General features: G+C 45.2%; 1 protein-coding gene across 8 annotated transcripts in view; it reads left to right on the top strand.

Moving 5' to 3' along the window:
* Positions 1–25,797, top strand: part of CACNA1E (calcium voltage-gated channel subunit alpha1 E) — a 489,630-nt gene that overhangs the window by 201,738 nt on the left and 262,095 nt on the right. For all 8 annotated transcript variants that reach the window (XM_058701273.1, XM_058701270.1, XM_058701274.1 and 5 more), the window contains exons 4-5: positions 6,050–6,155; positions 7,032–7,171. In XM_058701273.1, coding sequence (XP_058557256.1) covers positions 6,050–6,155; positions 7,032–7,171 — 246 coding nt within the window. The remainder of the gene's footprint in view (positions 1–6,049; positions 6,156–7,031; positions 7,172–25,797) is intronic.

Here is a 25,797-nt window from a genome sequence, read left to right as displayed (position 1 = left end):
TGCAATCTTCATTAGGCCTGGAGTCGGGGAGAGAGCACAGCAGTCTGTCCCTGGTGGCCTCTCAGCCTCTGTGAGTATATTCAGTCTCCTTAGTGTGCTTTGATGCCATAGCTCTGAGAGGACACAGCTGAGAGCAGAGGAGATCTAGGGTCAGCATCCTGATGGTAGTGGAGATGCATGTTTCCCCTGGGATTCCCCAGGTGTGCTCCTTGAGCCTAAGTCTCTCCCAGTCTTGTCTACAAGGCCCTCCCAGTCCATAAAACTACCCCTGAGAGGGGCTGACAGGGGAAGCTCTGCTGCTCTGGGCAGAAGGTGGCTCATCTCCCAGGCCAGGTCCCCAGGGCTCTGTTGATGAGCAGGGCCAGCACCACAACTGTGGCCTATAGGGCAGCCCTCTTCCTTGCCCTGGCTTTCTGTGCCTTCAGGAAGGAAATGAACAAATGGTAGGTGTGCAGGCCAAGTAGCGCTGCTCAAATTAGCTGTGTTGCTAAGGAAACAAGTCAACCGTTGGAAGGAAGGAGCGTTGGGTAAAGGAGATAAATCAATAAGCAAACCTATTTTTATCATTTCCCTAATGATTGTCTTGAAGCTGCTAGACGGGAAAGGGAGAGATGGAATGGCACAGGTCCTCATTAAGGGGCTCAGAGTGAAGGGGTGTTTGGGGAGATTGCCAGAGAAGATGATGAAATGAGGCCCATAGTGAGCAGATAGTGATATAGGTAAGGGATAGGAGGTATCTTGGCAGGGCTCAAGGTACTGCCATGGCCATTTCCTCGTTGGATCTGGTCCCTTTGTCCTCCTGCATTAGATCCTCTTGGAAATCTTGCATTGATTTCCATGACCCTCAGGTTGGAATGGTGTTTTTGTGTTGTTTTGTTTTTTTTTTTTTCAAAATACCTATAGCTTTGATTGATTTTATAATTCTAAATTAATACATACTTATAGCTCTCAAGACAGTACATAAAGGAGTAAGGAAGAAAGTGGAAATACCCCTTGTACCCCAAGAAAGCTCATTATCCTTCTAGTATGACAGATTTTTTTCTTTGCTTCTTTTTCAAAACTCTTGTTACATTCAAGGGATCTTCTATGCATGCTGCTTTCTATTTTTGAATAGTTAATGTGTATACATAATATATAGTACAGAAAGTTCAAGTGGGTACACGGTGTGGAGAAAGTGTGAGATACCTTTTGCAAGGATACCTCTGGCTCTGGTTTCTCTGTGCAATTCACTAATCAACTGATTAATTTATTAATTAATTAGAAAGCAGTTATTGGGTGCTTACCATGTGGTGGACACCAGGGTTCCAGAGGTGAATAATACAGGCAAAGCTCCTGCCCTAAGGCTCCCACACCTCACTGCCCTGATAATTCCATTTATTCAGGATCTCTGTCTATAGCTGGACACCAGGGAGAGATACTGTTCTGCAAAATGTGTTTGGTGTCAAGCACAGAATGTAATGGGAGCCACTGAGTTCCTGGGCAGAAGGAATCAAGAGTCCTGGACCGACTTCCATTACTGTCTCATGAAGGGCCTTGTTCTTTGAGGCCTTGGCAACATGGAGCTTCCTTTGACCTTTCCCGGTCACGTCTTTGTCTAGCCTGAGGTGCATTCCCTTGGCCTATGGGCTGTTATTTGCCATCCAGGCTCTTCCCTTTGGAGATGTAGCAGAGCCTCAAGCCTTAGAGCCACGCTTATTTGGCTTGAAGTTATGATGGTAAAGGAGAAGCCATGGGAGCGGCAGCTCTGAGTCAGCTCCCAAGGGTGGGGGTAAGCTGGAGCCCGGGCCTGAGCCAGAGTGAGTGACTACCCTGCAGTCTCTGTGATGGCTCCTCCATGGAGCTGCCGCTCTAGGGGCTGGCTCCCGTTCATTCATGCCTGCGTTTAACACGGAGTCTGCTCCTACTGTGTACCAGGGGCTCTGGTAAGCACTGCCCCGTGGAGAGGTAAACAAGAGCACGTCCTTGCTTTCAAGGTGCAGTTTCTGGGGGAAGGAAACTATGAGGAGAGATGATAAAGTCATACAGTGTAAAGGAGTAGTGGGGCACAGAGAGAAACCTTCACAAACAAGGTGATATTTTAGCTTGCTCTTGACATATGACCAGAAAAGAGGAGAAAGGCCATTGCAGGTGGAGGCAAAAGCACCAAGATATAGGTGCCCATTCTTCATGCTTTCTTCAGAAAGAGGGGGACAGGAGGGGGGAAAGGAAAGAGCTGGAAGGGAGAGTGACTGGGCCTCAGATGGAACTGGATGTTCTCTCCTGTTCTTCTCTCCCCAAATTTCCCAGTCACCATCCTTTCTGTCATGTAGTCCACAGATACACAGGATTCCCATAGTCTCCCCTCTTCTGCAGCAAAATCTCACCTCAGATTCTTAATTGCCCCAAACATGAATTCATCCTGAGGTTGAGATGATCTGTAATGCCCAAAGGGATATCACTTCTGAGGATATGTGCATTTAAATAGTTTTCAAAATTTCTTTCTTTAAAAATTTTTTTTTAATGTTTATTGTTAAGAGAGAGAGAACGTGTGTGTAAGCTACATGTCAGGGAGGGGCAGAGAGACAGGGAGACAGAGAATCCAAAGCAGGCTCTGCACTGTCAGCACAGAGCCCAATGTGGGGCTTGAACCCTAGAACTGTGAGATCATGATCTGAGCCGAAGTCAGACGCTCAACTGACTGAGCCACCCAGATGGCCTTCAAAATTTCAAGCCAAAGGATTGCTGCTCTGCATGCGTCCTTAGACATCAGACTGTAGGCAGAGGATTTGGATGGGGGAGGGCGTGGCAGTGGGGTGTTCTCAGAAGCAATGCATTACCAAACCTTCCTGCTTTGATTGTAGCCTCCAGGGCTTTAGGCAGTGCTATTAGTTGAGACCTCATGAATTCCCAGCCATCCAGATATCTGGCCAGTCACAGGAAGTTTGGTTCCTTAGCACCTGGAGCCAAGAGCCTTTCTCCTGCCCCAAACACCCTGGGGCGTTCTGGGGTGTGATGGCCACACCTTCCTGTGTTTCTCAGAAGCCTCCTATATCTGCCACTGGTCATTCTGGACTAGGTGAGCTTAAAGGTCCTTGCAGGGAGTTGTATGCTTAGGTGATCTGGCTAGAGAAACACAGGTGTGGAAGCAGGGAACAAGGAGTGGGGGCCACAGAGGGGCTGCGACAGTCCAAGGGAGTATTGTGGGGTAGAGAGGCCTGGGGGCACATAGCCGCCATGACCTGTTGTGCCTGCAAGTCAGCAACTATGAGCTCATGAACTTTTAAGTCTGTGGTTATCACTTTAAGGTTTTCAGGGGAAGAAGCCCGAATCCCAGAAAGCAATCCTGGAACCCAAGCAGACCCAGGAGAGCTCCTGATGTGGGCCGCTTGAGTGAGAGCATCGTGGTCCCCAGCCCTGCTTCCCAGGTCACTTGCTGGGCTCCTTGGACCTTTTGGGCAGCTTTTGTGAACTTGCTCAGGGCACTTCCGGCCATGGTGAAGGGTAGCTGAGCCTCACACTTTGTGAACAGTTTTGCTGGGAACAAGGATGAGGTGAGAGGTGGCAGAGGCACTAGTGTCACTCCTGCCGGAGCACCGGCCCTCCTCCTCACACCTGGGGACCGGCAGTGAGATATGCCCTTTGTGTCTGAGCTCCCCAAATACGTTCCTCCGACACCATTCCCAAGAGAGATGTTCTGATAGAAGGATGATACAGTGGAGCGAGTCAGGGAATGCTGTGTACCATTCTCACCCCCTTTGGGGGAGGCGGTGCACGCTGTTTACAATAGTACAGTCGTGCAAAAGGCTCCAGGAAGTCCTGCTGGGAGGACACCTGCTCGCTTTCCTGAATTCCGGCTTTCCCTCATTGATGTGATTGCAAGTTCCTGTAGTGCTCGTATCCCGTGGGCTGCATTTTAGGAACACTGCCCTAAATGCCCTCAACTTCTGTTGTCGTGACTGGTCGGCATGACGTGTGTCCGTGACTGGTAGGCATGTTCTCAGGAAAAGGCCTGGGTGCCTCAGCGACCACTTCCTGGCACTCCCATCTTCATTCTGCCCCTTGGTTCTGGGGGATCTTGGGTGGCCCAGGACCAGCTAGCCTCTTCAGAGGGCTTATGGGACAGCAGGTCCCACACTGTCTCTGGACAGAGTGATCCCTGGTCGCTCTACACTTGGTTGGAGCTCTGGGCCAGAGCCCGTGATGGGAGTGAAGAGAACCCCCTTTGTGATCAGTGGGTACTGGGGGCCCTAGGTAGGTTGTGGGTGGGGCTTGTCCCAAGAAAGTGGGCATGCACGCTAGCCGGGCATCTGTGGAGTGTGTCTGCTGGCATGTTTAGCTCTCAGGGGCCTACTTTGGTTCCCAGAGAGACTGCGTGAGGAGGAATGGCTGGGTGTGCTGAGGGACGATCCCTGAGGTTAGATTTCCCTCTGACTGGGAGGGTTAAACAGACACAGTGGCATGTGGGAGGCGGGGTGCTGGCTCTGAGGTCCTCTGAGCCCATCCAGTTTTCAGATCTGGGGGCAGAGCCACAGAGCAGCCAAAGCCAGCAGAGCTGTCCCTAGAGTACGGGTCTTGGATGAACTGGGGGTGTGTGGGAAGGAAGGATGGCCAGCTGCAGAAGAGTGGGCGGTGACTTAGGGGTGCATAGTCTTGGGGAGGAGAAGGCCCTGGACACTGCTGAGTATGATGAAAATGTCTGGAGGCTCAGATGCAGCTGGCTGCCTCACCAACTGCAGTCTCCCATTCCTGCACCACGGCAGCCCACAGCTCCTCGCACAGCACACGCACCTCTGCCTGTAGGTGCCCTGTGCCCTGCCCTTCCTCACAGACACCCTGAATGTCTACCTACCACTGATGGGCACTAACATACCATGGCAGGGATGAGGATGCATCTGGGGCATGTTTATGACTTGTACTCCCTAGGGAAGGTCAAGGCCCTACATGCTACACCGGAGGCCTGGATATGTGGGGAGATAAGGAGCATGGTCCCTTGCCTTGTCCCCACTTGGCCAGATCTACTCTTTTTTCCTGCCTGGATGCTAGAATCTGCCAGAGCATAGGTTGCTTGGTAAGACCAGTGGCAACAACTCACTTGTGTTTGTTACAACAACAGTTATGGAATGAAATCCAATGTTTAGAATCACTTGACTCCGGAAACTGGTGATTCCCTCTCTCTCTGGTAACAGTCCTCCTTCTAACTCTCCCAGGGCTTGTGACACAACCTTTCTTCAGGATAGGCAGGATGCAGGCTCTTGAATCATAGTCCTGTCTTTCAGAGAGGCCCAGGGAGCCCCCTCATCGGTCTTCAGAAAAATGGAACACAAAAAAGCCTGAATCCATTAGCCATTCATTTGTACTTTGGTTTTTAGATGCCTTGACTTCACTGTCCTGGATTCAGACTCATGATGTGTGTCTCTGTTTGCTATCCATGTAGAAACTTAGGAGAAAATAAGGTGGGACAAGGCAAGCTTCTCCTGACCCCATTAAATATTTTTCTGGATTGGATATTGAAATAGAAGAGAGCTCACATGGAGAGAATTGTTCTTCTTCCAAGGGCTCTTCCACTCAGTTGAGCAGAGGTTCTAGAGGAGGAGACCCCAGACGTGATGCCCAGAGGCAGCAATGGACAGCCACAGCTGGATCCTTGCTGAAGCATCATCGTACAGTGCAGTGGTTTGAAGCCTGGGAAGAACAGCCTGCCACAACATCAGTGTTTCTTCTTCCCTTCTTTCTGTTTCCATTTTCAGCCCTGCTTAATTCCCGGATATGTCATTGAATTCACAAAGTATCTGAAGTATCAACCGTATGTCTAACTGTATTATTTATTGGCTACATTCTTCCTTTTCTTGGACAAGATGCTTTGTGTTTAGAGCCCAGTCAGAAATGGTTATGGGTTCCCATGCTAAGGACCATCCACTGCCTTGCCTGCCTGTTTGCTGATCTAGATCTTGCAGACTGTGCAGACATAACATGGATTTTGATGAATTTTGTGTATTTATGTGTACAGCCATCTTGGAGGCTGCATCCCTGTCTCTTTGGTGAATCTGTTCCTTAACTTCACCTTTCCTACGCCGTTTGAGTACATGATTTTGGCCACCATCATTGCCAACTGCATTGTCTTGGCCCTGGAACAGCATCTTCCTGAGGATGACAAGACCCCGATGTCCCGTAGACTGGTATGTGCCTCCTTCCTTCTCATCTTCCCCCTGTCCTTCCCTTCCCTGGTTTCTTCTCCTTTGCTTCATCTCCTGGCCCCCTCCCACCTACAGTTCTGTGAACCTACAGTTCTGTGAGGAGTTTGTTCTTTGCCGAGGGACAAGCTCGTGACAGATCCCATTGGGCTGTATAAGGACGAGAGGACTGACCTTTATAACTCCTGCTCCCAGGAAATTCTCAGGGCATCACAAACACTTGTGTATACACTGCATGGAAGCCAGACAAGATGGAAGGGGGGGCACAAGGGCCGTTCAGTTCGCTCCCCTTTCTAAGGGACTTTTGAAGTGAGAGGGAGAAGGGAGGGTAGAAAAGAGAGGCTGAGGGATCTCAAAGCCTATGTGCGTTCACGGTGGTGAACTTCCTAGATCTTATGTCCATATTCACCTTAAAGCAATGATTCATATGTCTGATGTATTCCCCCTAGAGAGGGCAAATTAATTGCTTAAACTCCAAATGTGTGGATAAGTGGCTCCAGCCCGATTACTAGCAGATGAGAACCCTTGAGCTTCCAATGTAAGTGAAGATCAGCGATGGAAAAGCCACCCCCTTCAAGGCAAAGCTAGAAGCATCAGTTATGCCCCTGGGAAGAAGCCTGGCCTTGGTGTTACCCCTACATCCATCCATTTCTGCAGCTGGCTTTCCTGAGCCTTCCCTTGCTCCTGTGCACTCCCTAAGTCCTTCCCACCTGTACATGGGGCTGGCCCAGGGCAGATGTCCAGCCGTCCTGTAGGAGACAGTACTGGTCAAAGTGGAGGGGGTGCCCAGGATGTGCCTTTGTCTGAATCTGATGAAGTATATTCCCTGCCTTACCGGCACCTCTGCTCCTCATCCCACAGGAGAAGACAGAACCATATTTCATTGGGATCTTTTGCTTTGAAGCTGGTATCAAAATTGTGGCCCTGGGGTTCATCTTCCATAAGGGCTCGTACCTCCGCAATGGCTGGAATGTCATGGATTTCATCGTGGTCCTCAGTGGGTGAGTCTTCTTCCTGTCTTTTTTTTTTTTTTGGGTGTGAAGATACACCTATGTTGTCATGAAGTGGCTGGTGCAAGGAACTCAAGGGTGGGAAGGCAGCAGCCCATGGAATAGGGACAGAGGAAAAAAGTTCAAGGACAAGATTCCCCATGGGGCTAGACCATAGGTAACCCACCTGCAGGGGAGTATGGGTACTCTGCGGAGATGCATGTGGTATTCTACAGAGGTTATAGAACCAAGGTGTGGCTGCTCCCGCTTCCGGTTTTCCATTCTGTGCTTGGCTAGTGCTGGACACATATATCCCAGTGAGTCTTTTACTAAAGCAAGCAGCTTGCCATAGCCTGAGGGGCACCCCCAAAAGCTGGGCCCAAAGTGCAGTTTTTCTTTGAACATTGGAGAAGAACCCCAAGGATATTTACTTAACTGAGAATTGAGACTTGTGTCCTGAAAACAGAATTTTTTATGATTTGCAGATTTATTAATGTGAGGAGGTATAAAATTGAATCACATTAAAATGTTTGATACGCAGTACTAAATTGTTGCACATGCACTGTCATAGGCAGCATGTATTTATTGGCAGTAGATTTATTTGAATACTTGATACATCGTTTTTTTGAAAATGAGTATAGTATACCTCTATTGGGGCCTGTCCAGCACCGTCAGCAGCATACGTGATGGACCTTAGGACTGGTGATAGTAGGTATGTCTCACTGGGCTTTGTGTCAGGTGGTTTTCGGTTCCTGTATGAAAGGGAAGTGGTCCAGGCCTGATGGGGGTGCCCATGTCCTGTGTGGGTATGACAGCAAGGGGTGTGGAAATCACCACACCCAGATGCTTGTCAGACAGTAGCTCAAATCTGTGTGGGAAAGAAGAGAATGTAGTAGAAAAGTGAGGAGGGGGGCACTAGGAGCCACCATTATGATTGACCAAAAGGAGGGGGAGCAAAGAGGAAATTATTTTCCACAGAACAGAGGAGTGGAAGTCAATAAAGTCTGAGGAGAACAAGAGCTTGAGAATGTTCACGTCTACTCATTATCTTGTGGAATAGACATAACACTTATACTTTTAACCTTCACACCAATTGTGAGCACGAGAAAGAGAAAAAAGTCAAAGGTGTAAAGGACTGGAATGTTCGAATGGAGCTCATAAGCAGCCAACCCCTCAATATAGGGAACAGATAAATAGGTAGAGACAATGACAACGATGTTTAAAAACATCTGTTGCCTTACAAAAGGATTTTCTGAAGGTTACTCTTCTAAAAGAAACTTCTACTGAATTTTAAGTATGATTTAGTGTATAAAGATAATTTGTACATAGTGTTTCAGAAGTGCATGGTCATAGACGATGCAGCACACCTGGGCAATGTGTTTTATGTTTTATTTTTTTCAGCTTTATTGAGGTATGATTGACAAAAATTGTGTGTATTTAAGGTGTGCAATGTGATGTTTTGATATACATTGCACAATGATTACCACAATCAGGCTAATTAACTTCTCCATCATCTCTCATAGTTACCTGATTTGTGTGTGTGTTGAGAGTACTTGAGTTCTACTCTCTCAGCAGATTTCAGGTGTATAATACATTGTTATCAACTACAGTCACCATGATGCACATTGGGTCTCCAGGACTTACTCATCAATAGATGACAGTTTGTACTCTTTGACCAATGTCTCCCTCACCCCCAATACCTAGTAACCACCATTCATTTCTCTGTTACTGTGAGTCTGATTTTTTCTTTAAGACTCTACATGTAAGTGAAATCATGCACTATGTATCTTTCTTTTTAGTAAATTATTTCACTTAGCATAATGCCCTCCATGTTTATCTATGTCATTACAAATGGCAGGGTTTCCTTACTTCCTTTTTTTTTTTTTTTGAGGCTACATAACATTCCATTGTGCGCGTGTGTGTGTGTGTGTGTGTGCGTGCGTGTGTGTGTGTCTGTGCACGCACGCGCACGCACACATGTGTGTATTTCTTTATCCATTCATCCATCAGTGGACATTTAGGATGTTGTCATATCTTGGCTATTGTGAATAATGCTGCAATGAATGTGGGGGTGTAAGTATCTCTTCAAGATAGTGATTTTATTTCCTTTGGATATATACTCAGAAGTGGGATTGCTGCATTCATGGTATTTCTATTTTTAATTTTTTGAGGAACCTCTGTACTGTTTTCTATCGTGGCTGTACCAATTTGTATTCCCACTCGCAGTGCACAGGGGCTGCCTTTTTTCCACATCTTCAGCAATGCTTGTTATCTTTTGACTTTTTGATAATAGCTTGGCGATATTTTTAATGTCCCTAAAATAAGTAATACATACTATATAGTGAAAGGTATAAAAGAGAATCTGAGTCATTTAGAAATGTGATTCTGTCTGGAAGAAAAATACTATTACGCATGTGTATTATATGTTAGGATTGTGTGAATTCTTGGTCCTGCTGAATTTTATATTCAGAGGCCATTTGAAATTTCTCATCTAGTCCGTTTATTTTTATTTTAAGCTATTAAGTGTCCATTAAAGAAAATAGGTAAAATACTGGAAAGTCAAACGAAAAAAGCAGTTCACGGATTAAGAAAAGTTCTTATTGTTTTGTGGTGTTTCCTTCCAACCCTTTTAATGCTAAGGAAGCTTTCTTTTCAGTGTTTGTAATTTTGCTGCCTTTTCTGAACATAGTATGGGCATAGTACATGTTACTCCATATTTTGGTAAAAAAGCAATTTATTAAATGGATATACATAGAAGATGTGCATTTCTCCGTTTTTACAATTATTTGACACCTAGATTGCTTTCTGGTTTGGGCTATTGTGATTAATTATTAGAAGTGCTCCAATGTACATCTTTGGGCTGTCACATTTTAAGAGGCATTGTGACAGGTTGAAGTGCTTCTAAAGGAGAATCCACCATTCTGGTGTGGGGTCTGGGAGCGAGAACGTGTGGGAAGGAGGAGGAGTGGACTCTGACAGGAGGAGAGAAGACTGAGACTGATGGAAGCTGTAAGCACTGCCTTCCTGTTAGGGTTGCCATGTGGCCTGAGGAACAGATCTGTAGGAGTCAGCGGGGTCCTTCTGTTGTAACATGGCCAGGAAGGACCTCTGTGTCCTCTCCTGCATGTGTGGGGGTGCACATGAGTGGGCACAGGTGGTGAACTCTAAGCCAAGTTACTTGTCCTCTTTGTTCTTTCCCTACTCAGCCCTCCAATATCCCATTCTTAGCGGCTCTTCAGACTTTGCCAAAAGGCCACTGCTGTCCATCTGAACCAATAAGACTGTCCATCTTCTTTCTACACCTACTGATTTCCTTCTCCCTTTAATTGGCATGTGAATGTGCTCCATGGGAGGGGCTTGACACTCTTGAGATTTGTGCTGAGGGTGCTGAGGGTTGTGGTTCTATCCCACAGGGATGGATCATCAGATTTAGTCTTACGCTCACACAGCGCCCTCATGTACCACATTGCATGGCTTCTGCAATGCACATTTCTCAAGCTGGAGCATCTTCAACATCAGCCTATCTCTTACGATAATGACATCATATAGTTTCATCGACAGCATTTTTCCTTCTTTCTTCACTAAGAAGGAAATCATGGGGCATCTTACAACTGTTAGGGTCTTAGAAGCAGTGAAATACCAATAAATACCAGTTGTTATAATGCCAACCCAGGGAGGCAGGCAGATCAGGCTTTAGATGTGAATTGTCTAGCATGCAGGGTAAGTGCTCAGTGTAAGATCAGCTGCTTCTTGATGGCAGATCCAGGAGTTGGAACTGTGCCTTTTGACCCAGGCTGGTGCTTTGCCTGGCACAGCTCCCTCTCCACACTTCTTGACATCGCTTCTGTAGTAGTCCCTGAAGGCAGCTCCTGCTTCCCACCTCAGCTCCAGGTGTCACCTCTCATTCTCCTCCTGTACACAGGGGGGATGACAAGTGCTGGAGCATGACACAGCACCTCAGGCTGAGGCTGCACAACTTCTCAGCTCTCAGTGTGTGACTAGAGGGGAGGGAGCAAGGAAGGGGGTGCTGAGGTATCAGACAGCTGGGTCAGTGAAAGATCTTCTGTCACTGACCTTTGCCAAGGAATGGGTAGCTGATGACCTGAGCCACTACATTTTGCCTGTCCTCTGACCTTCTAACCTTCTGTATTCTTAGGTCTGTAAATTGAGAGAGTTCATGGTTTAGAAAGTATATATATGTGCATTCTTCGTCTAATCCTCACAATCCGCCAAATGAGATCTTGTTATCCTCATTTTAGATGGAGAAACTGAGGTTCAGAGAGGGTAGGTGATGTACTGGGAGGTATTTGATCCAAGACTTGAGCCCACATCTTCTCACACCACGTTCCTTCTTCAGCACTTGTTTTCTCACACCATCAGCCACCACCCAACCTCACAGCCTCCGTGGTTCTACAGCTGCATGATTGCATGTTCCTTCAGTTCCACTGAAGTAGTGTGGGCTGGGCAGAGAGGGGCATAATTTGGCAGATGTCCCCGACCCAGAGGTAGGGCTTCACGTGTGACTTGAGGAGGACCAGAGTCCCATCTGTCCATCCTAGGACTTCTCTCTGTGGGCTTATAATAAAACCCCCAGCTCTGTGGTTAAGAAGGCATGTTACTTAACTCCTGTGGGTTTAGTGTACAAAAACTGAATCATCAGTTCATTAATTGCCTTGTTCATTCATTCATTCATTCATTTATCCATTTATTAAACAGACTTGTATTGTTGAATACGCAAGCAAATGTTGTAACTAAGGAACACCAAAGTTAATGTATTCTCATTTCTTCTAAAAGACAGTGGAATTTGCCATTCCTTTAACAAACTATTACCTTACATAACTTGGGATCTCTTGTATTGGTAACAATTTGGGACATGCTGTTTCTAAACATTTGTTAGGCCACCCGGAGGATTTTAAATTATTTGAAGTCATTATTGTATATTGGTTTTTGTAATAAATCAGAATACCAGCAATATGGGCAAATTATAGAGGGGATGGAACACTCAAAGATGCTCCTAAACCCTGGCTAAGAACAGGGAAGTGAAGGCGAGGACTGCCTTTCAACCCTGTTCATGTCTGTCGCCCCAGTGCCTGGATTGTAGTAGGTACTTAGTAAATGCTAATTGAGTCAAATCACTGGCTTCATCTCAGATTCTCTTGTCACCTATGGGATACAAAAGAGAGTGCTGAGGGAAGCCTGGGACTAAAAGTAGGGAATGATTGTCTATTCTCAGTTCTTCCCCTAGGTCTACAACATCTCTCTCTCTGTCTCTCTCTCTCTGTCTCTCTCTCTCTTTTTCTCTCTCTCGACTCCTGCGAGCTTGCTCACATTCTGATCACTCTGTTAGAGAAAATAAAACTGGGAACTCAATCTGTAGGTTATTAAGAAGTATGGGGATTTTAGTCATTTGGGCCTATTTACAGGGTTCTCAGGGTTACCTTCTGGGGATTGCTCCCTGGGTGATGGGGGTGGGGGCAGGGCCAGGGCTGAATATTGAAGACACAGCCTTCCAGAACTGACTATAGGGGGGTGGTAAGGAGGAAGCAGCAGTATCGGATCACCTGACATTTGCTATAGAGAGAAAGCTGGCATTTGTTAAGCTATATGCCAAAGACTGTAATACACACACACACACACACACACACACACACACACACACACACACACATTTGTATGTATGTATGTTACTGCTCAGAATATGCCATGCCGTCAGCATGGCCAGCCTTGCTGTGGGAGATGACCTGTTATGACTATTCCCTTAACTGTGAGTACATGTGTGCAGACTCTGGATTATGGGCAGGTGTATCGGAGCCTGGGGCTTTTCTCCTTTTTTCTACCAAGGCCCTCATTCCAGGGCCTGAGTGATCACCTGTCCCTACCCTACTGTCTTCCTTCAAGAGACATGGCTGAGTACCCACAATGTGCCAGGCCCTGTATGGAGTGTGGGTGGGATGGGGTTGAGCGTCCCCTACTGGGAACCACATGTCATGAAAACCCAGAAGAAGGGCACCCACCCTAGCTCTTGCAGGGGGGTGGTTTGGGAAAGACACATTTAAATTGGGATTGAAGATGGGCAGGTGGGGCTTAGACGAGGAAAGAGAAGAGCTTTCTTTTCTGGGGAAAGAATACCATGTCCAAATCCTTGAAGGTGAGAGAGTGAGAGCAGGCATGACAGCTCTGGGGAGTTGGCTGGCAGAGTCTGAGAGCTGAGCCCGCAAAGGTCAGCAGGGGCCAGGGCCGGCCGTGCTCCGGAGCTTGTTCGTTAGCCGGAGGGCAGTGGGGAACCACTGAAGGCTTTGAGCAGGGCTGGGATGACTCATTCTAGCTCTGTTCTGGATGCCGCACAGGTCTTTTTTCTCCTGGACTCAGTCCACTCCCAGGAAGGGGCATGAAGAGGGGAAGGGAGCCTTTGCCGAGTCTTTAGCTGTAGTTTGGGGAGGACTTGCATAACCAAGCAGAGAGAGGAAAGACAAAAGAAGAGGGAACAGGGGAGAGAAAAGCCTGAGGAAATGCAGCAGAAGAAATGCTGGGGGCTGTCAGTGCATGTCCCCAGTTTCTTTCCAGTGGCACACGCACAGCGGTTCAGCCTGAAGCCTGTTGGCAGGAGGATGGTATCTGGAGCTAAATATACATTGATAAGTATTTTTAGAGGGTTTCTGTGAGAAGGCCGCCCTAATACACGAGTTTCCCGAGCAGCTAAAGATCGAGGAAAGCACAGTTTTCCCATTGGAGCACTGTCTCTCCGGTGCTGCGAATGTGGAGGAGGTATTGTGAACACAGTCCCGGGGCCCCCAGCCCAATTTAAATCTCTGTGGTAATAGGACGATAACACTTGATATTTATATAGCATCTTCCTGCCAGTGAGCCTGGCAGGATTTTACAGACCTGTCTTGTACTCATCCTCTCTGCTCTGAGTGGGCGAAGCAGGGAGGTGCGGAGCAAGCAAGGGCTGGCTGGAGGGAGGGGGCATTGGAGCTTATCATTCTGGAGATGGGGCAGCAGGCTGAGTGAGGTGCGGGGCTCGGCTTCGGAGGAGCCGAGTCAGGAGAAGGGGCCGAGGCCTCCAGTGCTTTAATGCTGGTGGCGGGGTGCTCTGCTGAACTGCTTCTCGACGTCTTGCTCCCGGCGCAGTTGGTGGCTGCTCACACGAAGACCTCCACCTCCTCACGGGCTCCGTTTTCACGTCTAGCTCCGCACCAGGGGGGACACAGCTCTGCTTGCCGCACCTCCTTTCATCAGGACCTTAGTGTGTTTTTCTAATGCATTCTCCTCCAGATGGGTGAATGGTGGGAACCCCGGAGTTAGAATTAGGAGTTTTGGTTGGGGGCAGAGGGGGCCAGAAGGCAAAAAGTGGAGCTTAGAGGGCTCTTCTCAGCTCTGCGCTGATGACAAGCCCAGTTCCTCCAGGGAGGCCCCGAATGAGAATCCCAGTTGGTAGTTGACAAGCAGTTGAGTTGGGATTCCTCCTGGGGTGGTGGGTAATTTTGTTCTCATGTATGAACTCTGTCTTTTTTCTATCTTGAGAGACATCATTGATTCACTCAGCAGATATTTATTGAGTAGCTACTTTGTTCTGTGAGTAAACCACTGATATTGGCACGGTTTCTCTTTCCTGAAAGACTGCTTCTTGCCTCCCCCACTGAGTGACAGAAGCTCAAACTGGAAAGAACTGAGGCCTGTATTGGCCTCCGTGTCAATAAGGAGGAGGTGGGAAAGGGACTAGAAGAGCCTTCAGAATCCACAGGGAGATTGGTTTCAGGCTATTTTTCTGGATTTACATCCACTTAGAGTCGCGTAAGGAAAACAATTATGGCAAGTTGCTTTCTAAGTCAGACCAAGGCACTGAAATGCGAACGCTCTTAGTTATGTGCATGAGTGTGTGTGGAAGAGGGTGGCAGGGGTGAAAATTCCGAGGCATGTTTGCAAAGCAGAGATGGATATGGCATAAATGTTCATTCTATAGATTTACAAGGTAGAGTTGAGGATTAAAGGGAGTGTTTACATTTCCATCTTGTGGATGATACATGTCTCCTCACTTGGGCAGAGATCTGTGCACTGGTGTCTATGTTGTAAATATAGTCCACAGTTAAGTACAAATGCGTCAGTGTGAAATGTGAAATTCAACAGCATGGTTTAATGTATGTTTCACTGAAGTCAGGAAATAGCAGATGTGATGAGTGCAGAGTGGTTGCCAACAGGAAGGGGTGAGGTGGAGCAGTGCAGATGTTGAAAGGAAAAAGAGGGTGTACTGGTCTTAAAGAGAACATATAAAGGAAAGTCAAGTCTACGGTCACTAAGACTTAATCACTGAACCTTAGGTTTACGAGGATGCTCAATTCATCCAGCTTTCCCTTATTTACTGTTTGTCACAGAAGAAAAAAACTGAGACCCGGTGGTGGCTAAGCAACTTGTGGAGGGTCTTGTAGCTGGAATGTGGTGAGTGGGGGCCCGGCTGCTGGTTTGCTAACTCCAGATCTGGGGTGTGGTTCTGGTTAAGCTTCGCTGTCGCTGACAGTGAGAAGCTGCTGTTGCTTGATCGCACTCAGGCCATCAAGCTGGGGGTTAGGAAACAAATATAATTTTTTATTAGGTAGCTGGAATATATATGTGAATTTATATGAAAACAGTTTAATCTAGTGGATTAAATTATTCGGGTATCCTGCATTCTGGTCCTGACTGTAATATGTGTTCTCTCCGTGATGCCGGGTGATAACGTAGATGATCTTAGCTTCCGTTTCCTTTACGGAGTGAAGACAACGCCTGGCCTAGCTTCTTCACCACCTCTGGTGACAAGCACAATAATGTAATGATGATGCTGATGCTGATGGTGATGGCTCCCATTTTACCAGGAGCTTACGTTGTCCTATTTTATTTTATTTTAAATTTTTTAATGTTTATTTATTTCTGAGGCAGAGAGAGACAGAGCATGAGTGGGGGAGGGTCAGAGAGAGAGGGAGACACAGAATCAGAAGCAGGCTTCAGGCTCTGAGCTGGCAGCACAGAGCCTGACGCGGGGCTCGAACTCACGGACCGTGAGATCATGACCTGAGCTGAAGTCGGTCGCTCAACCAACTGAGCCACCCAGGCGCCCCAACGTTGTCCTATTTTAAATGGGAAAGCCTTCACATACCAGCTCAGCCCTTGCACAGATCATTTTAAATATAGAAACAAAGCAAGGCAGATTCCATCTCCATTTTGCAGGCGAGGAAACCAAAACTCAAAGAGGCTAAGTCACATGCTCATGCCAGATATTTACTAAGGGGAGGAATGCTATTTTAATTCTATTAGCAACAATTCCAAAGCCCGTGCTGTATCCACTGTATGCACAGCTGCCTCAGCATAATGTTTTGGAAGGTAAAGAAGTGAAATACCAAATCAGTGAGTGGTAATACCTCCCCCCAGGACAGTGATATTATGAAGATAAATGTTTAAATACACACGAAGTACCTTTTGGACCTTTAAAAAAAAAGGTGTGTAAACAAGGAAAGCATTCAAAATACTATGGTTCTGTTGAGCTCATTCAGAATAGTCATTTATCTCCATATAACTTGCAGGCACAGAGACCAGTTTCACTACAATCTATTGCAGTTTCCAAAACTGTGGCTAATTAACAAATTTCCATTAGTTGTCATTTTGTTTCAAGACAGAAGTTTACCACAACTTGAACACACTGTATCTCTTACTTCCTGTTAGTAGTGTATCTAATTGCATCAGAACTAGTCAAATCCTGGGGTGCCTGGGTGACTCAGCTGGCTAAGCCTCTGACTTCAGCTCAGGTCATGATCGAATGGTTCGTGAATTTGAGCCCTCCATTGGGCTCTGTGCTGACAGCTTGGAGCCTGGAGCCTGCTTCGGATTCTGTGTCACCCTCTTTCTCTGCCCCTCCCCGGCTTGCATTCTGTCTCTGTCTCTCAAAAATAAATAAACATAAAAAAAAAACAACAACAGTAGTCAAATCCTTCTACAGTTATTATCAACAACAACAAAGAAATTCCCAGAGTAAAAGCTGAAACAAAGCCCTTTATTTTTAATCTTATCAATAGTGAAAATATTATATTACCCAGATCCCCTCCCCCTTTTTTATTTATTTTTCTTGGCTTTGACTTCAGGTCCTCCATACTCCTTCCTACTTTGCACAGACACACACACATCAGAGGGGTCTGATTGTTACAAAGAAAGGCTGAAGAGATTACCCCTCTTCCTTCAGGAGGAATGTCCCATTGGAGAACTCTAGTTATCGCCGAGGAGAGCTGACAGGAAAGTCTGAGCTCCTACATCCTCCCACCCTTGTCTTTCATTTCCTTCTGTCTCGGCTGCCACTCTTCTGTCAGGAGCCTGGCCCGTGGTGACACAGTGGTTAGGAGAGGAGCTCAAGGCCATGGCTCTTCTCCCTGGCCTCTCACTCTGGGACTGGGACTGGGAGGTTGAATGACAGGTGTGGCTGCTTCACGCTTGAGAGGCATTTGCATTGAAGTCTCATGACTTATGTCACTATGGGAGTCCCCTGCATCTTACCTCCTTCTCCCACCCCTATGGAGCCAAGCTGGTCTTACCTTAGGGGGTAAAGCTGGTCTTAGGGAGTTGTTCCTTAGCCCAAGGCCACATGACTGGCCATGGGGAGGCTGAAACTAAAATGGACTGGTCTAGTGAGTCTTTGCTGTTGAGTCTGAGTAAAAAATCTGGTGGGTGGAGGGGATGACTAGGATGATGTCCCTCCCAGCCTGGGCCACTCAGGGCTAAGCATGCCTAGTACCCACATCTGAAACTCTGAATTACGGGGTGGGGAAGACACCGGAGGGGTCATTAGAAGACAGGGAAGAAGGAAGGGTGAAGGCAGCCAGTATTAGTTGAGCACCTTCCATGTTCCAGACATTGTGCTGGCTATGAGGGATATGACCACAGATGGAGATGTCATTTCTATTATCTTAGAGCTTGCTGCCTAGCAGAGAAGACAGACACTAAATATGCTTAACTTTAATGGTGTCTAAAGTGCTGCAAAGGAGAAATTTTAGGGGCCTGGGAGGGTGGTTAAATTGAGAACCTAACCTCATCTGAGAGAGAATGCTCAAGAAGTTGCTGTTGATGTGGCCACCTGGAGACTGAGTAGCATTTGGCTGGAAAAAGAAAAGAGGGAAGGGGCCAGGATGAGGAGAATATAGGCAGAGGGTAGCGTGGGTGGGAGAGGGCATGGCAGGTCTGGGAAACAGACAGAAGGCCAACGGTCTTGTTGTATAGTGACTGAGGTGATGGTAAGTAAGGGTGGCTGGGGAGTGGGAGAGGGGCCACATCATTCATCCAGTGCCTTGTTGGCATCACCAGGGTTGTTCCATGGGGGGCCACTGCATGGTTTGAAGCAGGGAAGTGGACAGGTTTACAGTAAATGAATGGAGATGGAGTAATGCTTGCCGAGAAGACAGAACAACTTCCCTGATTGGTTTTGTGTCTGCTCAAAATTAGGTACATAGAATTAGTGTCCTCAAAGAGTCCCCCTCTTCTATCTTGCCTCCTCCTTCCAACACTGGCCCTCAACTATAATTTTGTTTAACCTATTGGAGTTGTACCAAAACCCAGTCTGTAGACCTTATAATGTAGCCCATTATATGCTAAAGATCTGTTAACCCTGCCCAGAGCAGAGACATAGTCTTGCCTCCCGGGTTCACAGTCTGAGCATCTCCTACTGATTCAAATAATGGGTAAGAATTGATGAGTGTGTGGGCTTTTATTTTTGATATTCAGCAGAGAGATTATTTTAAAAACGCTTTGCTGAGAACATTGCTATATGATTATTATGACTTTTATTTTTCTGATAGAACAATAGTCAAAAGATCAAGCCAACCCACATGCTTGTTTATGGGATGTTTCTCTTTTTCCTGCTTTCATAGCCTGTGACACATCATGATGCTGGATCTGGATCCTAATTGAACTCTGGTTAATAACCACCATAAACATAACCCTTTGTGGTTTAGGGGCCCCATCTGATGAGAGTTCACAGTGCTCTCTTGTTTATTCTCTACTCACTCCTCATTTGGAAAAGGGAAATACAGGCCTCCTCCTGGTTCCCTTTCTGGGGGAGTGTTATATCCTTTGCTATAGAGAGACAGGTCACCCAGATGGATGCTTCACATCTAGGCTCTGGTGCTGGAGATGGGGAGGTGCTTACTGCCTACTCCAGTCTTTCCCAATGACTACTTGAATTCCACATCCCCTCTTCAGATGAGTGCAGCCAGCTCCTTAATGTTCTGGCTTCCTCCTCCCTGCTCTTCCCTTGTCCTCTCCTGACTCTCCCTACCTCTTCTCTGTTTTCATTTTTCACCCTCATTCAAAATAAAAGACTGGGTAAGGTGGAGGCAGGTGCCATGGAGGGTGGTTGTGTGTGTGTGTGTGTGTGTGTGTGTGTGTGTGAGATGTGTGTGTATGTATGATGACAGTTCTCACTGACTCATGTTTTTAAATGTTTATTCAATTTTGAGAGAGAGAGTTAGAGGCAGAGAGAGGGGGGGGGACAGAGGATCCAAAGCAGGCTCTCTACTGATAGCAGTGAGCCCAATGTGGAGCTCGAACTCACGAACCATGAGATCATGAGCTGAGCTGAAGTTGGATACTCAATGGACTGAGCTACCCATCCACCCCAGAAACTGGCTCCTTCTTAAAGTTCTATTAAAGTGAATTTGACATCCAGCTCCTCTTCTCCAACAAACAATTTCAAGTTTGGGGTGGATCCCCCCTATTTCTAATAGGATGACTCAAAGGTTTGATAAGATACTACTACAAATAAAGAAGGAACTTCCTTGACTTTAACTCCCCTGAGCTGTGCCTGACTGGAAGCCAGGCTGAAGCTACACACTAAGAAGTCACCCAGAAATTCAGATTTTAGAACCACAGATAGAAAGTTAAAGAAGTAATGTATGTAATGTGTCAGCTAGCTATTCCAGTGGTTTTCTGTCTGTGGGCTATGGGACTCTGGAGACCTCTGGGATTATTGCAGTGGGCGTGCAGATCCATGGCCACACTCAGCATTGGCTTTTTTCTGAACAATGTCTCCCACAGATATGTACCACGGTATCATTTTTCTAAAGTGTGTAAGTGCCATTGTGATATATAAAATATAAATATATTTAAAGGCATTGTTAATAAGTAGTGTTTTTTTCCCCTCCCATTTAGTCAGTATAGCATAGTGGTTATCAATTTGAGCTTTGTGGACAACCAAAGCTGAATTCAAATTTCTGCTCTGTTGTTTAGTAGCTCAGTGGTTGTAGGCAAGTGACCCAGCTTTTGTAAGCCTCAATGTCTACAGGACATTATATAGAGGATCTCTATAAAAAAGGAGGTGGTTAATGACATCTATTTAACAAAATTGTTAGGGGGCTGTGTTAATGAAATAACTCCTCCAGGGGGCAAAGTAGGTCTTGGATTTTTGACATTAAAAAAGAGAGTCTCACACTTGAAAGATATGAGCTGATCCAGTCTGATCCATTGTTACAGATGAAGGGGTTGAGGCCCTGAGAGGGCCAGTGTATGCCTGGTACTCTTGTCTCTGGTTGTAAGTTACTTGCCTGAAGCTAAAGCCTGCTTTTAGTCAAGCTTCTAGATTTCTGGTATTTAGTCTGGAGTAGGTGTGATGGGGGAAGTAGAAGTAGAAGTTAGACACAGTGCTCTCACTCATGAATGGAACTGTCTGGTTGGAGTGGAATATGTATATGGATATAAGGCAGCTAAGTACAATGTGGTCAAGACATAGCCTCGTTCTGGCTTGAGTGGTCCAGTATCTAGGAGTGGCTAGAAGGGAAGGATGTAGTTTGGGCCAGAGACACTCTGATCCCTCTCCAGAGTTAGGTATTCCATGGCCAGCCTTTGGGATCTTTGTCTTTTATCATTGATGAGAAATGGCTTCTTGGATGAGTAACTCTCTTTCAGTGGTTACATGCCCATCTTTCCTTCACCCTGTGTGTGTATATATCTTGTTTTACTGTCCTAAAAGAGAAAAGCATATTTTTCTCAAGATTTTTCAGTTTGAATATAGATCTTGATTTGATTACTGCTTGATAGTGGAGAGCAATATTAGATCTTTAAAGGTACAGCTTTTTTCCCTGGAATGCAGGGCAAGAAGGTATAATAGAGAGTCTGCAAAGACTCTTTGGCCCTTGCTTTAGGAGGATGTGGGATAGGGGAAGAGGTGGTTGGCCCCCTTTCATCATATGTATCCTAGTATAATATTTATCCAAGTGATACTCCTTTCCCACATGCCTACCCATCCACCTATCCATCTCTCCACCTAACCATCAATCCATCCATCTAAAAAAAGATCATATGTTATTTAAGTGTATACAGAATTCCAAGCACTATATAGGATACTGAATATATCAGTAATGTAACTGCTGTATTCCCTGCCCACCTGGAGCTTACTGTCAATTCAGGCTTAAGGAAGAATGAGAAAGTTTAGTCTGATGTTGCCTGGATTGTACCTGGTAGTGGGGTAAGTAGTGGTTTCATAAGTGTGTATCCATCCATTACCAACATCAAATCATCTTAATAGTACTCTGTGGTGGAAAGACTGAGGACTTTAGTATTAGGCAGAGCTTGAACTTTAGTGAAGTTGAGCTTGAACTTCAGCTTTGCCATTGCAGTGTTACTTTGGGCAAGTTATTTAACCTATCTGAACCTTTTTTTTAAAAATCTAAAATATCCCATTTGCAAGATTTTATGTACTACATTGAGTAGCACTTGATGCTCTCAGAAACAACCCCTCCCCCCGCAAGACTGCAGTGGCTTAGGTTTATGTCTTTCCCCTTAAATAGGCCAGTGCATTCTTGGCTTTCCTTTACTTTCTGTTCCCTTCTATCTGGTGGCCCTGCCATCTTTTAGGTTCCCATGGTTTACATCCCTTGATGGGAGTAGAAAGAGAGAGTATGAAGAAGATATACTCATCTTTTACATTTTTTGGCATAGAAGTGACATACATAACTTCTACTAACATCCCATTGGCAAGGACCAGCTTCATGACTCAACCTAGTTGCAAAGGAGACTGAGAGATCTCATCTCTAATTGTGTGGCTGCTTCCCAACAACAACCCTACACGATGGGAAAGAGACCATCAATTTTAGAGGAAGGTAGTGACCTTTTCATCATCTATATGAGAGTTAAATAAGAAAATGCACGTAAATTGTCTGATGTATAGCAGGTTTACAATAAATGTCTTCTTCTAATTACTAGTAATACTTATTGATTCAAGGAATATTTGCCATGCATGTACAGAACATTTACCAAGTATTGGGTCTAAAATGATATATAATAAGATATCTACCCTCAAAGAGCTTTCAGTCTGATATAGAGATAGTGGATAGATAGATTAGATAGATAGATAGATAGATAGATAGATAGATAGATAGATAGATAATGTTGATTTGGACTCAACACCATTTGATCAGGAGGAAAGACTGTGCACATAAATTTGTTCTGTCCATTTAGCTTTCTCTTTGTCCCATCAATCCACCTTTATTAAGTGCTTAACATGTAAAAGGCCTACTTGTGAGTAGTAGGAGGCACAACAGCAGAGTTAAATGAGAAGGAGATGGGAAGCCACTGGGAATTTGGTTTCATTTTGCTCTGTTGACACGTTAACTAGATGCCAGTATAAGCAGTCCCTGAACTCTTTTTGCTACCTCTTCTGATCACACTTTGAAGATAAGATTGAGAAGCAAGTAGTTTATTTTATTTCATTTAATTTTTGTATTTTTTTTCCTCTTTAAGATGACAAAGCCCAGAGGTAGTCAGCCCGGTGAGCTGTTTCTAAAATATGCATGTTGGCCTGGATATCGCTGCTAGTTAACATTTGTCAAGCTTGAAACTCTGTGGCCACTAGGACAGGGTATCAGAAGCAAGTTTCAGAGGGAAAACCAGCATTTCATTTCACTAACATTTTTTTCTGTACAAGATTAAGAAGTCAGAAGTTTACTTCATGTACTTCTACAACAAATAAATTGGGGAGTCAGTAACAAGTAAATGGTTGTGGCAGGTCTTTGGAGAAAGATTTATTATTGTGGCCAGAGTATTGGAAGAGTCCTTGAGGATGTTAATTATATATTGCTCCTTGCTGCAGTGTATAACATGCCTTTTGTAAGGGGATTATGTAACTGATCTAGGAGAGCTGTCTTTTTCCAAGAGAAGAGGCCAGTTTGGTCCCAAGTTCATGAACTTAAGGAAAGGAGTTGCCTTGATACTTCCTATGTCTAACTCTGGAAGAGGGCTTTTTCATTCATCAGTTGGCCCTTGTCAGTGATGCCAGGTCAGGAGGCAGGGATGAGAAGAATGGATAGAGAGCTGGGATTACCTAGTTATTCAAGACTGCTGACTTAGTTAAAAGCTGATCGCCAGTGCTAAGCACTGCATTAAACGTTTTAAAGCGTTTTCTCATTTAATTCTCACAACAGCCCTATAAGGTAGATAGTATTATTACCACTGTTGGATTAGGAAACCAGGGGCCTCAGTGGGTTGGGCAATTTCCCCCTTATCACACTGCTAGTAGTTGGTGGAATTAGGATTCAAATGAGGTAGTCTGATTCCAAAGCCCTTATCATTAGCCATGATGCTATCCTGTCTTCCTAATGCATATATCGTGGTGGTTGCCTGCTCTGTAGTGTTTGATCTTGATGCATCGTAACTAACAAAAGTAAAGGGATGTATCTATTGGTATGTCAGAATCCATCCAGGAGAATGTGAAACTCACTATTTGGTTTCAGTTACTGGGAAAACATCTTTCATTGAAAGGGATTAAAAAAACAATATATTATTGGATTTTCTAGAACACTTTGACCTTGAAATCATTTTAGACAGGTTTTCCATTTAGTTCTTAAAAATAGGTTAGTGTTACAATGCAGGATGGGAAGAACAAAGGCTATGGAATTACGTAGTTCTGCATTTGAAGTCTGCATCTGGCTCTGTGACTGACCACGTTATTTAACCTCTTAGCCTCAGTTTCCTCATTAGGAAATTAAGGATTCAGGGTATTTCTGGGTGTTTTATGAGCATCATAATACAGTGTATGTAGAGCATTTGGCACAGCACCTTGCACATAGTAGGTTTTTAATAAATGGCTTCTGTTACTATTCTCTAGTTTATTGATGCTGAAAGGGAAGCACAAAATGAGCAAATATATTCCCTGAGTTACTCTAAGCCCCACAGAAATGCTTGGTATAGCTGAGATGGAGTTGATGTCCCTGTATTTCTAGTCTGTTGTTACTTGCCCTGGGTCATACTAGCTTCTACAATGTCCTGAATCTTGGGCTTCACGGTCCCAGAATCACTTCAATTTGATCTGTATTCACAACTCTTAGTTTACCTAGTAGAATAACTATATTCACCTAACAATAATAAAGCAAGTCTGTATCAAATAAGGGACACTATCAGTTGGCTATGAGCAATAGCAATGCTAGGGTGATGTGTGTGGTTTTCTTTTTCTCTCCTTACCCCCCACCCCCCCTTTTTTAAATTCCCTTTTCAGTTCTGGTTTTAAACTTATTTACTCCAAGAAACCGATCCATTTTATTTCTTCTCTACTTCCTTGTTTGCTTCCCAACCCTTCAAACTTAAATAATCAAAATCCTGTGATAGCTCAGTTTTTTGTGTTGCTTTCCAGTGACATGCTTGAATCTTCCTCTTTTGAGAGAATATACACATCAGTATTTATTGTAATAGGTTGTTTTCATTTCTTTCATCTATATTCTTGCTGTTCTTAGATTTTTTTCATTTTTCTTTTCTTATTCTATATTGATCAGAATGTTGTACATCAGTCTCTTATAATTATCAGCCAAATTATTAAGTTCTTATGATGGAGAATCTACGTTTTATCTTTTTTGTTTTAGCTCCATCCCCTTCCCCACTCCTTTGTGAGCTGTAAGCATACATACATATACAGAACTAAGCTTGATCCTGCATTCGTAGAGTTTTAATACTAACTATATAACTTGGGGCGCCTGGGTGGCTGAGTCGGTTGAGTGTCAGACTTCAGCTCAGGTCATGATCTCACGGTTTGTGGGTTCGGGCCCCGCATTGGGCTCTGTGCTGACAACTCAGAGCCTGGAGCCCGCTTCAGATTCTGTGTCTCCTGCTCTCTCTGCCCCTCCCCCATGCGCACTCTGTCTTTCTGTCTCTCAAAAATGAATGAATATTAAAAAAAAATACTGACTGTATAACTGACAGTTTGGCAGTCAGACTTAGTCAATTCAGTGAGAGACCGTGTTTTAGGGTAGAATGCCCATCCAGGTCAAAACTGATCAAATACTGCTACTGGGCCTTATTGGTGAAATGACTGTAGGCTAATTGCTTCACCTTTCTGAGTCTTAATTTTCTGCTCTACAAAAAGAAACAGAAATACTAGTCTTCTAGAAGAGTTGAGATGAAATGGAATGGCATATCTGAGAGTGTCTGGTACCTGCCCTGCTGCTAGTACTTTTCTTTGTCTGCCTTTTTGCATGCCAATCACCCGTCGGTAGAAGGAGTCATGGAGACACCTTACGCAGTTCTCTGTATTCAGGCCATGGTGCTGCAGAGAAGGGAGTCCATTAAAGTTTGATGGTGCTCCCAGCAGCTGCCAGGCTGGAGAGGTGAGGTAGAATAAAAAGAATAAGAAGTAAGAATAAGAA

This window comes from Neofelis nebulosa, chromosome 15, assembly GCF_028018385.1.
Source record: "Neofelis nebulosa isolate mNeoNeb1 chromosome 15, mNeoNeb1.pri, whole genome shotgun sequence".
Taxonomy (NCBI): domain Eukaryota; kingdom Metazoa; phylum Chordata; class Mammalia; order Carnivora; family Felidae; genus Neofelis; species Neofelis nebulosa.
Note: the sequence above shows the minus strand (reverse complement) of the source record. Positions and strands in the feature narration are given on the sequence as shown.